Genomic DNA, 17961 nt, shown 5'->3' on the forward strand with positions numbered 1-17961 from the left:
CTTAATTTCGAGCAAATATTTCATCTTTTCACCAAAAGATCTAATCCATGTAAAAAATAATTGGTGTATTGGTCAAATAAAATTTGTTTTGTTATCTCTATCTCTCTCATGACATTTAAACATGACATGGGTTGCAATTACCCTCCGAAAAAAAATAAAATTAAAAGAAACATCTGCACAATATCTTAATTGATCTTTGGTAACTCAGAAATTTTGCACGAATAATGAATTCTAAAATTTTTAAAAATTATTTTCCTTTAATGCATCCCTCTGCCATATTGGGTCTTGAAATATTTTGAAGTGGGATTACTTGTTAAGATTTAAAAGTCTTTCATTTGAATCTATGAGCCCATGTCCATAATTAATATAAATTTATTTCACAGATCTTTAGTCACTGGAGGAGAAAAAAAAACAACAAAAAATAAACAAACGAATTTTTTTTTTTATTCCAAAAAATAAAAAAAAAAAAAAAAGCAAACCCAGGCCGTGACTTCTGGCCAGCAGAAATTTTTGTTTTTGGGCATCAAGATTTAATTTTGATCCACATTTCCTATTGATTGAGGCCATGTATAAATTCCTGCCCTTCCTTCCCCTCCACCCCTGAATTAAGTTTCACTAAAATGTCTTTCAATTTTGCAATGCCAAGAGAAGTCTTTCATTTTCTAGAAAAAAATGTCAAGTCTAAAATTATCGGAGAAATCTGTTTTTTTCCCCAAAAAATTGCAGTTAGCTAAGACAAATTCGAAAATTGTTTTTTTTTTTTTTGTTCTTTTCTGTAACCTAGGCAATCCCACTTCAAAATTATTATTTTTTTAAATGAGTTTTTGAACTTTGATCGAAATGGACGTGTGCTTACCTTTGACCCCCTTTCGTTGAATATAATTTCCACATCTAAGATAGTTCCAAATTGCTGTAGAGATTTAGAGATAATTTGATGAGGTGAACTCCAATATAAAACATAATTCACTTTTTTAATAGTCACACTAAAAGCTACACTTTAAACATTGGAATTTTCCCCCTCATTTTATTGTTATACCTCAAGAACACATTTTTTTTAAAAATCAAAAACTTATTATCTAAGTAGACAGAATAAACAAGACATCTCTCGAGTGCCTTCTAGAATCAAATTTGTAACTTTTAACGATAAAGTTCGAGTGTACCTGTCATCACGTCTTCCCATTTTCCTCATGAGAGCAGACACTTCCTCAGACACTTAAAGGGCGGGATGGGTCTAATTATTATGAAAATCCTTCAAAAAAATTGATTTTGAGATGTTGGTGGAAAAAGATGTTTTATTCTCTTAGAAATAATATTATTGAAGTTCAACTTCTTAACATAGACTATAAAGGCACGAAAAACACAGTCGAAAAGGGTACAGGTAGTAAGAAAAGTGTGAAAAACGGAAAGCTATTTTTCTATTTTCTCAATATGTCGTTTTTCTAAGGGTATGGGATACTGTGTCAAACGTCTCTCAGAATCTATTCAATGAAATTGTCTCAATATTTCCACAGCTATCACAGAGATAATGTATTATGTCACCATTGAGAGAATTTTTGATGAGGTATGTGTATTTTGAATTATAATCCAAATTAAAAGATTTTACATCAATTTTGTCATAACATTTTAATTCTCAACTTTGTAATGTTCTAATAAAAATTCAATACGCTAAAGCTGTAACATCTCTCCATGTTACAATATTGATAAGAGGGAAGAATACGGAGATCATTACTTCATTAATTTTAGTGGAACATTTGCCACAAAATAGTTATATTTCTTTTTTGCCAGACCCCCAAATTAGGTCGCAAAACGGGTATCAACACAGATAATTTATATTTTTCAACAAAAATATTGTTTTCCAACCTATAATGACGATACAGAATGATTAAAACCGCCCATTTTAAGTAATTAATTTAGAAAAGACCCAAACCGCCCCTTAAGGCGTCCCCGATGCTGCTCCCTTGGTTAAAAAAAAAACTATTAAGTCTGCAGTTAATACCAGAGACACATTGAAAGAATTCATGATTTGAAGCAATTTTTATTTTGCTGTATAATAATCTAATGTAAAAGGAATCCATTGTAAATATACAAACCCCTAATAACTGTCTTAGATCAGCCTCTCTAAAGCGGAAAGGTATGTTGGACACATGGAGGCGCTTGGGTCCTGTACTTGGGGACACGGCACCGGCTGTGGGAGGGGCTGTGCCGATTTCAGCTGCGTCGGGGGTTGTGATTTCCGTCTGAGAAAATAAAAAGAATACAGTGGGTGAGAATTGAATACTCCAGGTCAATAAAATCACATTGAAACGCTGACGATTCAAACTTATCAATAGATAAATAAGGTATCTGGATTAGCAAATAATTTTCATATTTAAAAGAGTTACATAAATATTGACAAAGCTAATGGCATCATCTGAATAATAGCTGCTGAACTATTCAGGATTTTAAAAGAATGTTTGAGATATATTATGATGTAATCCACTCAGGCAACAATGAATGCGAATGTTGTAAAGTAAAGTAAAATTGTAAGTGGTGAGTGACCAAATGAGTGATAGCGATAGTAAAACTCTGGTTTTTGGTCAGTAAATGAAACACTGTAAACAATAATAACAAGAAATGAAGTGAACAGAAAAGTGCCAGAAGACATTGGAGAATATATATTTAGCGGTGATGAAAATTTGAACCTACAACCCGACCCGATTCAGGGTCGTGGGTTCGAATCCTCGGAGCAGCAAAGTTTTTATATTCTATTGTCTTCTGGCACTTTTCTATGTTATTATCAACATAGGTGCATGCTCCACTCACTTTTCCTAAATGTATTGAGCATGATGAAAACTTCGGAATGTAACACATAAATGTGCATGGCCATATCCATTTAAAATATTCCAAATTCCACAGATCATTGTCTTACACAATAACAAATATACCACACAGTATAATTTCTTAATATGTCATTAAATAATAATAAAAAAGAAAGAGTGAATACCCCCCCCCCCCCCCAACCTAACCCCGTTTTAAAAATAATCATACGGAAAGAAAGAAAGACTAATTTTCAAACTCAATTTTAATATATTATCTGTTTAAATGATTGCAAGTCCCATACATCTCACTGTTGTTGATATTGTCTATGGCATGTCTCATGAGTGCTTGCTCCTCCTCCTCTCTCTCTCTCTAATTTTCTTTACTTCTTTTCTTTATCACTTATTAAAGGTACTAAAATATGTCCTTTTTACAAATGAACGAATTTGATTAACAAACTGAACACAATTGATCACATAGCTTAAGCTTTATTGATATAGTGATGTAGAAGCAGAATGTTGTAATTAAAAGAAAAAGATCGAAACTACATTCCTTGCTAACGATAAAACTAAATTCCTTGCTCAACATTTGCTTCTGACTCTGGCTGTACATTTTCATCACGATACTAATCTTTTGTAAAAGAAATTGAGTCCTGTGGAAAACCACATGCAACAACAATAACAACAACAACAACAACAACAACAACAACAACAACAACAACAACAACAAAAGAACAAAACAAAATAACATCACAATACATATGAAATAACAAGCAGAGGTTAATTGGCAGTACAGTTAGAGGAATGCACTATGATTCAGGTCCAGTACAATCTGGAAAAAAATATGCATAAAAAGAGGCGGTGCAAATGTGAAGGAGGCCGAAAACAAATCTATTTTAAACAAGGAATTTAATGCAACAAAAATCCGTTATCTTTAAAAATAAATAAGGTTTGGTAAGGACAAAAGGAAGGAAAAAATATATAAACATATTCCGATCTTTATAGTGATTTTTATTCAATGCAAAGTATAAGCACAAAACTGGCTGTTATCAAGACTGGTAAACTTGAGTGGGTGTGTGATCAAATTAAGTAAGCAAATCTATGGCGGAAACCGTTAGTAATATCTTTTTGAATGCAATTTATATTTTCTTTCTTCTTCAAGTACTTCAAGAAACTTAAACAAACTTAAAACTATTTTTCATTGACTTTATTTTATGACATCTATTTTATGATATATCATACGTTTTTATCTTCATACTTTAAAAAACCCACAAAAAAATCCCAATTTTTTCTTTGTCCTTCTATTCCTCATAAAAATGTCATATATATAAATCTAACGGAATACATTATCAAAACCAAATCACTAAAAGTTTTATTTATATATCCTCATTCTACAAATAGAAATAAACCGAGAATAATAAACTTTTAAGTTTCTGAACACGATACGAAGTTAAATTTAAAGAAAAAAAATTGCTCTATAAGATAGTTTCATACTCTAGCATAAAGATCGGAAATTAAGTTGGAAGCAACATCTATATAAAGATAAAAAAAAGTAAAATGAAATTGAAAAATTGGGAAGGAACACAAAACACGACAAGGTCAGAATAGTGATGGAATATAGGTCTAATTAAAAATGGGAAATCTTACATTATAGAAATAACAAATTACAATGTGGAAAATATTTTATGCGTTTGAATTCAATTCCAAAGATCACATCGGTTGTAAAATGTGAGTACTTGTTCTTTTATTGTCTATTCCGACTGTGATCAAGACTTCTGTGTTAATAAAATCTATTGTAAAACACATAAAAAGATTTGTACAAAGCGATTTCCTTATAAATTACATTGTCTATTCCCAATATAATTGGTTATGTAGCGTTAACTTCAAAAGGGGGGAAAAAACAAAACAACTAGAATATTTTCAAATGACTATAAGGTCAAGCGGGATAAGGTAACAAGGGTATGCAAGGAAAAGCAAAAACAAACAAAAACAAAACAAAAAAAAAACAAAAACAACAACAACAAAAAAAAAAGGGAAAAGAACGAGGCAATTATGCTAAGTTGCAACCAAGCGAGCGTCATTGGACACAAAACACCATATCTATATTAATAAAAGACAAATCAAAATAAATGCAAACCTCTGTGACAGCTTTTAAATCTCGCAACCAGAGGCTTTTTTGGGCCTCTCTCAGGAGCTGGAGAGAAAATTGGGATTCAAATATGGCATACAGAGTGATGATTGTTTTTGTCATGAACATTAAGAAGAAAAAAAAATAGAATCAATGGTAAAAAAAATATTACATTGATTGTACGGTGATTCGTGGTTCGAGCAGTAGGTCCCTATCTATTCTTCGAACCGTTAATCCTAATCATTGCCAGCGTTTGGGTTGCGGACAAAATTTTAAACAATATAAATACAAAACGATATCACCCGCCACGAAAGTCCTAATTCATGAACAAAAATAAGGATGAAACGATACAAATTACAAATTACGTGACTCCCTGTCTATATTTTGTTCCGTTTAAAGGTTTCAGAATGATTGAGATCTGAATTTGGAATTACTAATATTTTTTCTTGTTCAATATATAGGTATGAACGTACAGACATCATTCCAGATTCTGGAGCTCCCTGTTATAACATGAGGTAAAAAAAAATGTGTTGCTTTGACAAATTCAACAAACTGTCTGAGCTGATAATATCATCAACAAATGGTCTCAAGTGTAATGGCTATTCACCGCCCCCCCCCCCCCCCCTCTCCCCGCCTCCCGGTTCTCCTCCTCCGAAAAAAAAAGATGCAAAGATAGACTTGGTTGTCACTAGAATATATATCTTCTCCACGTACATTTACTTTTACATGTTTCTATTTTGTTATTTCTATTACTTTCAACATCATTAATTTTTATTTATTTCTATTTTGAGTGTGTGTGTGTGTGTGTGTGTGTGTGTGTGTGTGTGAGTGTGTGAGTGTGTGTGTTTGTTGATTTTTTTTCCCTTAAGGACAGTTGGTGAAAAATATTCTTGAAAAAGAAATCACTGTTGTAAAAATTCCATTATTATCAATAAAAATAAAATACGGCTTTAAATAAACCAAACCAAATTAATTAATCATGTAAATAAAACATGAAGTTAACGATGCCAATTTACTTGTTTTGTATCAAAAACATAATAGGGGGCCTATTGTATTTTTTTTTTTAATACAACCAAACGACTAAAATACTCAGTTTTGAGTTTTAGCACTTTTCCCCCCAATAAAACCATGGTAATTTCATGGACTTAATCTCATTTCAATAAACGATGAAAAATACGCTTGCTTTATCGAGTTTTTTTTTAAAAATGCAATGATTTATCTTTTTAGTTTCCCCGAAGTTCAATTGGTAGAAGCTTTGTCCAACACGCAAATAAACTTGGTTGGAATCTATGCAGACGCATTTCATTTCAGCAGTGATTATTGGAATGCTGTATCTACTTCAGATCTGATGGAGTGTAGTTTAAAGACAGACACCTAATAAAAACTTTTAAAAAGAAGAGGAAGAAGGAGAGAAAGAAGAAAGAAAAGAAAGCCAAATGATGAAGAATCAAATATTTGAAATACAAAAACAAAAATTCTATCCTTAAAGATTCAAAATCATAATAAACAACAACGAATCTTAAAAGAAAACCCAAATGTCTTTAATAACCGATGACCCCACGACCTTTCGATTTGCACCCAAATAAATTCGACACTTTGCCAGCCACGAGTCAATGCTATAATCAAAATGGCGACCACTTTGGTGGGGCTAAGAGAGTAACAGCCAGATCTTATTTATTCAAAAGAAGAAAAAAAATAATGAAAGTTTCAACAACAACAAAATTATCCCAGCAGGCAGATTGATGCATTAGAGACGAGGAGCGTAGATAAATAGTCTTGGTAAATAGAGCGCCGGAATGAGGGGGAATTTTGAGATAGGGAAAAACAAGGAAAAACAAATATGGCACGATAGGATGTCTGGAAAGGAAAACTAACAACGTGAAGGAGACAGATAATGTAAATTATTGTAAGAGATCTATAGATTCGATTTGCAGCCGTCTTCGCCACCGATTCAATTTTTTTAAGGGGCGGTTTGGGTCCAATTATTAGGAAAATCCTTCAAAAAATCGATTTTGGGATTTGATTTTATTATCTTCGAAAAAAACATTATTATTGAAGTCCAAGTTCTCAAATACCTATTTATAATTTCCATACAAGGATCAATAAAGTATATCTTATCTTAGTATCTTCCACTCACTTCATCTCTTGTTCTTAACTTATATACAGTTTATTATTTAAGGCACGAAAAACATAGTCGAAAAGGGTACATGTAGGAAAAAAAGTGTGGAAAACTGAAAGCTATTTTACTGTTTTCTCATATTTGTCATTGTTCTATGGGGTATGGGATACTGTGTCAAATATTTCTCAAAATCTATTTCATGAAATGTCTGAACATTTCCACAAAGATGAGTGGCCTCGGTAATCATCGGCGTTGGACACGAGCATTGTGTACTCGCCAACTCTTCAATCTTACATCGTAATGGGGTCACCTCAAGTAGTAGTAGTAGTATAATAATAATAATAATAATAATAATAATAATAATAATAATAATAATAATAATAATAATAATAATAATAATAATAATAATAAAAGAAGAAGAAGAAGAAGAAGAAGAAGAAGAAGAAGAATAGTAATAATAAGGAAAATAATAATAATAATAATAATAATAATAATAATAATAATAATAATAATAATAATAATAATAATAATAATAATAATAATAAAAAAGAAGAAGAATATAAGAAGAATAAGAAGAAGAAGAAGAAGAAGAAGAAGAAGAAAGAAGAAGAAGAAGAAGAAGAAAGAAGAAGAAGAAGAAGAAGAAGAAGAAGAAGAAGCAGCAGAAAATAATAATATAATAATAATAATAATAAAAATAATAATAATAATAATAATAATAATAATAATAATAATAATAATAATAACAATAATAATAATAATAATAATAATGATTAATAATAATAATAATAATAATAATAATAATAATAATAATAATAATATAATAATAATAATAATAATAATAATAATATAATAATAAAGTATATACACAGTACACAAGTTATGTTTTAGTCCTTGTATAGTAATATGCAATCAAATAATAAATAGTTACATTAATGTGTGCAATAGTATTATGCATGCAATGATAAACCAAGGTTGGAAATACCCATTACATAAAAAATGCTGGTAAACCTATAGGGGCTTCCAAAATTCAATAATAAAAAAATAATAGGTAAATTTTACAATGCGATAAGAAAACCAGTCTACAAAACCATTGAGGATAATTTCTAAAAACAATAGTAAAGGCTCTGCCATATGCCCAGTAAATTGTTATTCGAGGGGGAGGTCTCGAATATTAAAATGATTACAAAGGTGCCAAATTCAACTTGCACGGAAATCCACATGCGATGTATAACAATTTTTGATATTCCATAAAATTATCCCGACGGACATCATGGACAATGATAGCATACGCCCCCCCCCCCCCCCCCTTCCAAAAAAATAAATAACAAAACACAACTTTCTCCTGTAATAATAAAATAAAAGTTTAAAAATTGAGCTTATATTTAGCACAACATCCACTAAACGTGCTCAGAGCGGTTCTCAAGAGAAATTATCATTATCATCATCATCACCGTAGTCGTTGCCGAGTCATCATCAGGATCAGCATCAACGACAAAGGCATCCCCATCGCCATTACCAACACCATAACTATAAACGTAAGTGTTTTGCCTTTCTTGACGTTTCTAAACAAGTGGGCCTTTTAAGATTGTGATCGTAGGCCTCGTCTGTCTTTTCTATTTAATTAACGCTTTACGAAATTTAATTAATTTAATTGTTTAACAAACCTACGACGACTAGATTTTTTTAAAACCCATACTTGAAGAGAGGCCAAAAAGAAAGAATGTTGATATCTAGTTTGATAAAACTAAAGGCAACTATACGTAACAAAGAAGCAGAATTTCTACGTAACTAGGTCATTTAAAAATGAATCCAAAATTAGTACGTGATAAGAGGGAAGGGAAAACTAAATAATTTAAGATGTGAAAATGTGGTGAAAATTAAGTATAAGGCGTAATAAAAAATAAAGTGGGGGGAGAGGGGTGGGCGGGGTAAATCTAAAACCATTTAGTGGAATATTTCAACCAAGCCTTTCAAATCTCAAAAAGGGACCGGACAGTGTAAATGTATAATTTAAATAAAGAAATTTACTAAACTGTTTGCCGTTGTTCAGGAAAATGAGTTTAAAAATTGGTGTATAAATATAAGAGCCCATTGATGTGGAAAATAAAATAATGTATAGATAAATAAATAAATAAATTATGGAATGAATAAATAAATAAATAAATAAACAGAACACCCCAGCAAAATGCAGCAAAAAAATATATATGTTAACATCAACCATTCAATGTTATGGGGTATACGTGCAATAGTGACAATGCATAACTAAGATATATTTGATGGTAACCTAATTAACAACCAATATATTTTTTTAAAAGTGAACAGATCGGTGATAGGGAAAATTGAGATCTATCTACGATTATGGTGATCTGAACATATTATCTCACACGGCTTTAAACTCACAGAAATTATATTACATCAATAATTCATGTAACCTAAAAATATAAAAAAATATTTAAAAATCCTTTAAGACAGATCCGATAGAAAGCTCTGAATTGAATTACGACTGTCACATGCATAGACAAATTTATTTCTATATTTCGAAATTCAATGAATAAAGCTAAGCTGGTTTGTAATTTTGAAATATCTAGATATATATATATGCATATCTTTACTCAAAAAAAAAAAACAAAAAAAAAAAAAACCCACCTAAAAAAAGCATATGGTATAATGGACACTTACAGCATTCTGTTGTTCAGTGGCACCATTCGCTGTGACTGGGGTGGGAGTTGTGTATATAGTCTGAGCAGTAGGTTCTGTGGTGATGGCGGACCCTGCGACATTCACACCGCCCACACTTTGTATAGTCGTTAGTCCCGCCGCAACAGCGGCATTGGCTTGGGCTTGAGCCTGGGCCTGGGCCTGAGCCTGAGCCTGGGCTTGTGCTTGGGCCTGAGCCTGTGCTTGTGCTTGTGCTTGGGCCTGTGCTTGGGCCTGAGCCTGTGCTTGAGCCTGCACCTGTGCTGAGGGTTGGCTGGCCATGACTTGGTATTCTTCCAATCCTGCAGCCTGAGGGTATGTTGCGTATGTCGGAGTCATCTGATTTTGCACCACGTGCTGCAATTTGGGGAAAAAAAGAAGAAAAAAACATTGTTGTTAGTATATATGGCATGAAAATAATAAAGTATCCATGATAAAAATGTATGTTTGGATTTGATAACGCATTGTCTCCAATTGAATAAGATCTGTGAACCAAAATAAATAAATACACAAATAAAACAACCAATTCCACAACAACAACAACAAACAACATACACACAAAATTGAGCCAAAGTGAACGTTTGAGTCACGAAAAGTATGGGATGACCCACTTGTCCCGTATACGGCCAAATAATGATAGTCTAACTAGTAGGGCCCAATTTATTCAATCTCTAATCTGTTGCAAACTTCTTTACTTTGAAACCGATCGCCCATCTACGAGGAAAGGGGGGGGGGGGGGGAAGAGGAGGGAGGGAGGGAGAGAGAGAGAGAGAGAGAGAGAGAGAGAGAGAGAGAGAGAGATGCTAGCGCCACAAAAGAAGTAAGAATAATATATTCATGATCCTGAGTTTTAAAACTCAATATATTTCGGAAAAAAAAAGGGGGGGGGGGGGGGTGTTCGAGGAATTTGATGGGGTCATTTATTAATTGCATTATTAATTTTTTTTTTATTTTCAAATTCAGGTTGAAATTAAACCCTTAATAATTTTCCGACATAACGTAACCCCAGGTCGAGAAACAAGTGTCAAACACAGACCTGCCAAACTCGACGAACATTTAATTCTGGATTTTTTTCCAGAAATAACAAAAATCATTGAAAAATCGGTGACACATGATTTTCCTGACCCGTGCTACATCATCATTAAAATGCTTTGGATTAGAAGGAACTACTGCAGAAGAAATCTTTCACCAATATCCATGACTGACTTCCTCGGGCAAAATATCCGAATTTGGTCGGAAAAATCGATAATGACTAAATGACCTTCCTGTCAACCAACCCAATCACCTCTCCACCACGGAATTAAAAAAGAAAAAAACTGTGATTTCAACTGTTATCAAAGGTTGCTGCTTATTTTGGTATATAATAATTATTCGTTCATGTTAAACCTCCCGAATAAATATATTAAATACGAATATTAAGCGTTGTAATGCGAGCGATTCCAAAAACAATTATTTATAAATTCTTATGAATTTCATACTTTTATAACATAACATACAAATACAATATTTCCTATAGATATGGAGGAGAACAAAGAAGGAAGTTAACAAAATGAACAACGTTACTTTACACAATTAATTATTCCGATAAACACACACAAACTCCAAACACAAACTTTTGACTCAATATAGCATCAAACTTAGACTTTCATAAAAAATCAAAATAAAATAAATCCGAAATGCAAACGGATATCAATTAATTGTTTTGTATAAAATTTCTATATAAATTCTGGTTTGGAAAAGCGAAACCTTATCAAATTCTCAAGAGAAAGCTATTTCAACACTCACCCACATTGTCGACAAACTAAGCAACGATAAAATGTAGTACTCAAATCCGGACAGCCACTTCTAATTCGTAACACAGAAAGAAATAGCTGAGTACTTAGGCGAGCCTGCTACGTGTTGGCTTCGTGGTCTATCTTTGCCTAAACGTTTGCTACAGCTATAATTACCAGAAAGTAGTATTTGCAAAGACTCAGTACGACGTCACTTTTGGGGTTTAAAAACATGCCCGAATAGATAGAATGAGTCAATTAATTGAAAATTATATTATATATATTAAAAGAATGATGAATTTAGGTGATCCCATTTAAGTGAAAAACTGCCTTGAATATCAAATGCTGCCTTTCTAATGAAAACAGGAATTGAGCACAGAGCCTCGTGCACTTATTATCAAAATGACTCTCTGACACATCCAACAAACCATGTGGTATTATGAACGAGTAAGATGTGCTTATCTACGCCTAATAACTAACATTATAAAATATGGGATAACCCCATTCCAAGGGAGGGAATAAATTGGAAGGTGGCGATGGCATCGGGGCCCACATCTGGCATTTTACTTAGCGAGATTCGTGATGAAAGTTTTATCAGTATCGGCCCCTTCTTGAATTTATATTTAAATGAAACATTTCGTAGATTTCATCAACAGACACGACGATTCTAATCGCAAAGCGTTTCAGTATGAAGGCGGTGATAAAGAATAATATTGTTTGCAACACAAATAACAGTGAAGTTTTTCATTCAAAAACTTTGTGCGTATCAAAATAGAGACAGAAAAATACTGAGAAGTCATTAATATTATAAATTTGTTAACATTCACAAAGATTCTTAAAATGATACAGAATAAAGCGTCATTAATATAAGGTTGTTAGAGATAATATTTTATGTGCAAGAGAAGTCAAGAACGGTCTGGGCAAGACTTTAGCTGTTGGACTCACTAGTACAACTGTAATTTTTGTTTACTTTTCTATCAAGTGTTCCCTTCACTTCCTCTTTTATATTTAAACTCAAAGACACTCACTCACAAACAAATCAAAACTCAACGGGAGACTTTTAAAAAGGAATACCCCCCCCCCCCCCCCCCCACACACACACACACACCTTCCAAATCCTTCAAGATTCGCATATCCGCGCAATCTGAACTCTCTCTCTCTCTCTCTCTCTCTCTCTCTCTCTCTCTCTCCCTCCCTCCAATTCTCTCAAAATACATAAATACCAAAGCGATGATGATTTACAAACGTGATACGTAGTAATTAGTAATAAGTCAATAGATCTCGATATAACAGCTTCAGCACTAAAACGCCATCAGTGGTTATTAGAATAATTATGGATAATTTAAACATGTATTCGTTTTCTCTGACATTTACCGCGAGTAAAGCAAATACTCCAGAACAATAAAACGGAATATTACCGTAACATGACTAGAATTAATTACTACTTGATGCCATTTATTACTTGCGATATATTATCGTAAGTTATTTAATATAAGAGCATCTGTAGAAGTATACAACTCCTGGTTATGTGGTAATAAACATAGATATGTGTATATTTTATAAACTATTAAGTTAATACGAAAATAACTTTGCAAATTACCGATATCATATTATTATTATTATTATTATTATTATTATTATTATTATTATTATTATTATTATTATTAATAATATATAATAATAATAATAAATAATTATAATAATTAATAATAATAATAATAATAATAATAATAATAATAATAATAATAATAATAATAATAATAATAATAATAATAATAATAATAATAATATAATAATAAAAAATATAATAATAAAAAACAACCCCAACGACAACCAAGGAGAGCTATAATAAATATCCAGGCTAATTCCAACGCAATCCTTACTCCTAAACAATGTACCTACTCAAATCCTTCTTTCATCCACTTTCGTTTTCCCTACCCTCCCCCCCCCCCCCCCCCCTTACTACTATCAGTAATTTACTTACAACGATTGTCAAACACCTTATTTCTTATTTAATAACTTAACCTTCCTTGCCAAGCTGTTTAAGAAAATAATCTAGGACTTTTATCATTATCTTTTCATTGTCTGTGCGGCTATGTGGTCTTGTGGTAAAACACTCGCTTTCGGATCGGAATGTCCTGGGTACGAGGCTCGCTCGGCGCATAGTTGAGTCCTTGGAAAAGGCTCTTTACTCACATTCTCTCACCGTACTCAGGTGTAAAATGAGTACCTGGCCGTTGACAGCGCTGTCTTTGTCAGAAAAAAAAATGTCGTATCGCCTAACAGGCATCATCATGTAACGTCCTACATGTTAACCGTTGCTTTTGGCCAGGGACCACTTGTAAAGCGCTTTGAGTACGCTTAGTGGATATCGCTCTATATAAAAGCTCAATTAAATTAATTGTCATAATTCAAAAAATCACAAGCTACTACGTTACAAAACTGAGGCCAGATGGAACGTAATGCCCTAAAATATGAGTAAATTGAATTCTAGTACCACAACAACGATTCATACACTAGAGTTCTCAAACAAAGGGTGGAACTGTTTACATTTTCAACGGAAAAGTTATTAGAGAGAGAACGTCATGTTGGTTGTGCGCATGCGTCTCTCTCTGGTTAAAAACGATTTATCTCAAAGTTTGTATCCCAGGCCTGCCAAATTGAACACTTCAAACTACTACTACTACTACTACTACTACTACTACTACTTCTTCTTCTTCTTCTTCTTCTTCTCCTTCTTCTCATCATCATCATCATCATCATCATCATCATCATCATCATCATCATCATCATCATCATCATCATTATTATTATTCTTATTATTATTATTATTACTATTATTATTAAGTATAACTGAGAATCAAAAATTCTTAAGTTTCCCTAAGATTTCGTTTTTTACGTAATTGGCCATGAAATTTTTCTAAAATTCGTGAAATTACGAAAAATTCGTAAGATTCGGTAGGTGTGGTATCCATACCGCATCAAACAAACATCTTTTCAGGTAAAGCATTATTAATTCATACCCATCTCTTTTTTTAAATCCAATAACAACAATATCGACCAACCATCACCACTAACACCCACAGTGCTATCAAAACAACATGGATTCGAACCACGGGTCGTAAAAACCAAAGCCGATCGAGTTACCACATCAATCGGCTTATTTTCAATGTAATTCATCCATCGCTTTCCCCCATCTCTTTCCGAGGCCAATAACAACAACAGTAATAACCACCAACACCACCACCACCACCCCCACCACCTCCGTAGCTACCATCACAACCAACATCATTAATACTATGAGAACTATTGCTCTTCCCGATCGTCCGTTCCCAAAACGTCCCTGGAGAAGACAAAAATCGATAGCAACATCTCCCAGTGAAGGGACATTCTTACATTAATCTCTCGGCTCATCTTCCTCTCGTTCTCCCTTCTCATAACGTTCATTTAGTTCTTGGCGCCATCGTCTCAGTACAAGGCTTTTATACTGTATTGATTTGTAGCACCATAGACTCATTGGTTATGGCCAAATTGATAACCAAATAGAAAAAAAAAAATACATGGGAAAAAGTATACTTAAATAATATCAATAAAATATGAGGTAGAGGCTAGAGTAATGTACTGTGGTTGTCATTTTAGTGAAATGAGCACTTTGAAAGCGGTGTAATAAAACGTAAGTAGGTTATCAAAGGAGTATGAAAAATAAATAACACGCATAATAAAGTTGAAAGGATGAGAGATAGAGTGATGAACGTGTGGAAACTGGGGTAATAGTAGAGCAAAAGATAGGGTGTGGACGTGTAGCATAAAGATAAATGTAACGAAATGTTGTTGTTGTTGTAGATGATGATGATGATGATGATGATGATGATGATGATGATGATGATGACGAGGAGGAGGAGCAGGAGGAGGAGGAAGACTAGGATTACGAAGACGTGAATGATGATGATGATGATGATGATGATGATGATGATGATGATGATGATGATGATGATAATGATAATAATTATGGCAAGGGCGACGTGAAGTATTATTTACATCAAAGTACATCTATCTCGGCACTAAGCGTGAATTTACACTCGTGGGAGACTCACAACTTTATTCCATTCTTTCGCGATAAGACCCTGCTGTGTATAGATAGAATGAAGTTGACGTCACTCGGGTCTTTGTTATTGCTTTTTGCCATCCGCGTTAAGAGTAATTTTCACCAAACTGTATTAACCATACTATAAAAGTTCATGGTAACACATAGTTTTGTGTGTTGGTCCGTTATACTTCCGGATGGCAATGTTGTGTGTGAGCTTCTTAGCCAAGCGCATACTATCTATAAATAATCACCAGAGGATGCACACTTCATCTGATGCGTGCACGGTTTACATCCAAGTCGCCGGGATTAGTGGTGCGCACTACATTGAATTACTTTCTAATTAACCCTATCGCGCCCGGATGAACAGTAGACAGTCTCACACATGTTATAACAACAGCCTTCCTTCTCTGTGGTCGTAAGAGAGCGGGATGAACATGACCTGGCAGTGTTATTACATGCATTATTCAAGAATCGGTTCCCGCTGAACAAGAACTTGTTCACAACTTTACCATCTTATTTCTGTACTCGCACTTCATGAGCCAATTTTCGTGCATCGTGTGCTACATGCTACAGTACTTTTAGATGTCCACGCCAAAGCAACGTGAGCTAGATTAGTGCGGTGCCGTTATTGAGTAATAATTAATAGAGAACGCAGTTGCGTGTGTGGCTATGCGTGTGGTCTTGTGGTATGACACTCGTTTTCGGATCGGAAGGTCCTGGGTTCGAGCCTAGCTCGGCGCATAGTTGAGTCCTTGGAAAATACTCTATATTCACTATCTCTCGCCGTATTCAGGTTAAAATGAGTACCTGTCCTAAAAAAAAAAGAAATGTAATATCGCCTAATAGGCGTCATGTCCTGTCCTACCTGTGAAATCTTGCAGTTGGCCTGAGATCCCTTGTAAAGCGCGTTGAGCACGTTTAGTGGATATTGCGCTATATAAAAGCTCAATTTATTATTTTTAGAGGTAAGGTGGGAAGGTCGTGTTAGATATTATATTATATTGTAATAATAACCTAACCTCGCAATGCACGATTTGTGATTGGAATTATCTATATATATTATATAAATGTCGTTTTGACCCAAATGTATAAAAGGTGCGATATTCAGCGATATGAAAGCCAGGTCTTTCGCTTATTTCCTGTAAATGTCAATACGAGCACACCAATATAAAGGTAAATAATATGATGCAGGCGAGTAAGGAGTGCAAAGCCCAAAGAGAAATGCAACGTTCCTTCCATCTCTCTCTCTCTCTCTCTCTCTCTCTCTCTCTCTCTCTCTCTCTCTCTCTCACACACACAAACACACACACACACACACACACACACACATACACAGCCCTTAATCACCCTCCCTTCATCTCTGTGTGCTTTAATTACAGTTTATTCCTTTGAATTTGACAGCCTGTGCATCAAAATTTGATACATATACAAAAGGACATAAACATGAACATTAAATCCTATGTTGATTTCATTTGCTGTTCAGTCCAAGCATTGGTAGTTGTCGTCGTCTCAACGTATCCTACTATAAAGTGTATCTTTTAAAATGATGGATCCCTGTCTCTATTGCTCCCAATTAACTCACTCAACCCTAACACCGACTATATCCGTTGTTTACCAGGGTTACTTTTACCCCATGCCTATTTATTACATTTTTCTGAGACAAATTATAGGCGTAGTATCAAAGCTAATGTTTTTAGTTTTTGCATGTTGATGATAGTTGAATAAAACTATCTATGCGCATGCTCATTTTTAATACATTTTTTCCAGTTTTAAAAAGTAGCAAAAATCTCTAGGATTGAGTGAGTTAAACAGCCCGTCACTTTGGTTGGAGGAAGGAACGTTTGACTCGCCTTAACCGATGAATAAATTCGTTCTACAGCCTGACATATCTCCTCTATCACTCGCTAATCTTAGCCATTTGTCCTTTCCAGGTATCTTTGTTCTGGAAAGGAACATTTGGTTCTACCTGAGTCTGCCTGGAATCTTTTCCGAAATGGGAAGCAGCCCTGTGGCTTTATCTTTTTGCGATAGCTTTTTATTTTCTTCACTTGTGAATCATTTCTACATTTTAGATTACGCCATCATTGTTTTTTAACCCTCACCTTACCAACTACAGGAAAATCGTCACATTCGTTACGATACAACCAACATTGTTCTTATTCAAATTTCTTTTGTACATCATAAAATTTAAAGACAATGACAGTGTAAGTTTTACTAAAGAAATTATGTGTCGGAAGTATTTACTGCTATTGTCTTTGACTGATAAAAACTCTATTTTTGTGTTAATTGGGTGTGACGTTATGGGGAAAACCCTGAAAATGGCTGGTCAGGAGAGAGTTAACATCGTGTTTACTATATTA

General features: G+C 33.7%; 1 protein-coding gene across 19 annotated transcripts in view; it reads right to left on the reverse strand.

Moving 5' to 3' along the window:
• LOC144973753 (RNA binding protein fox-1 homolog 2-like) overlaps positions 1-17961 on the reverse strand; it is a 199149-nt gene that overhangs the window by 19171 nt on the left and 162017 nt on the right. For 9 of the 19 annotated variants that reach the window (XM_078916620.1, XM_078916608.1, XM_078916623.1 and 6 more), the window contains 3 exons: positions 9725-10099; positions 2091-2237; positions 857-910 (listed from right to left, as the gene is read on the reverse strand). In XM_078916620.1, coding sequence (XP_078772746.1) covers positions 857-910; positions 2091-2237; positions 9725-10099 — 576 coding nt within the window. Of the gene's footprint in view, positions 1-856; positions 911-2090; positions 2238-4932; positions 4990-9724; positions 10100-11527; positions 11971-17961 lie in introns of those variants that run through there. The other 10 variants (XM_078916611.1, XM_078916607.1, XM_078916617.1 and 7 more) reach the window with 3 other exon arrangements.

Source organism: Berghia stephanieae, chromosome 5, assembly GCF_034508935.2.
Source record: "Berghia stephanieae isolate SIO BIC M18660-M18661 chromosome 5, UCSD_Bste_1.3, whole genome shotgun sequence".
In the NCBI taxonomy this organism is placed as follows: Eukaryota; Metazoa; Mollusca; class Gastropoda; order Nudibranchia; family Aeolidiidae; genus Berghia; species Berghia stephanieae.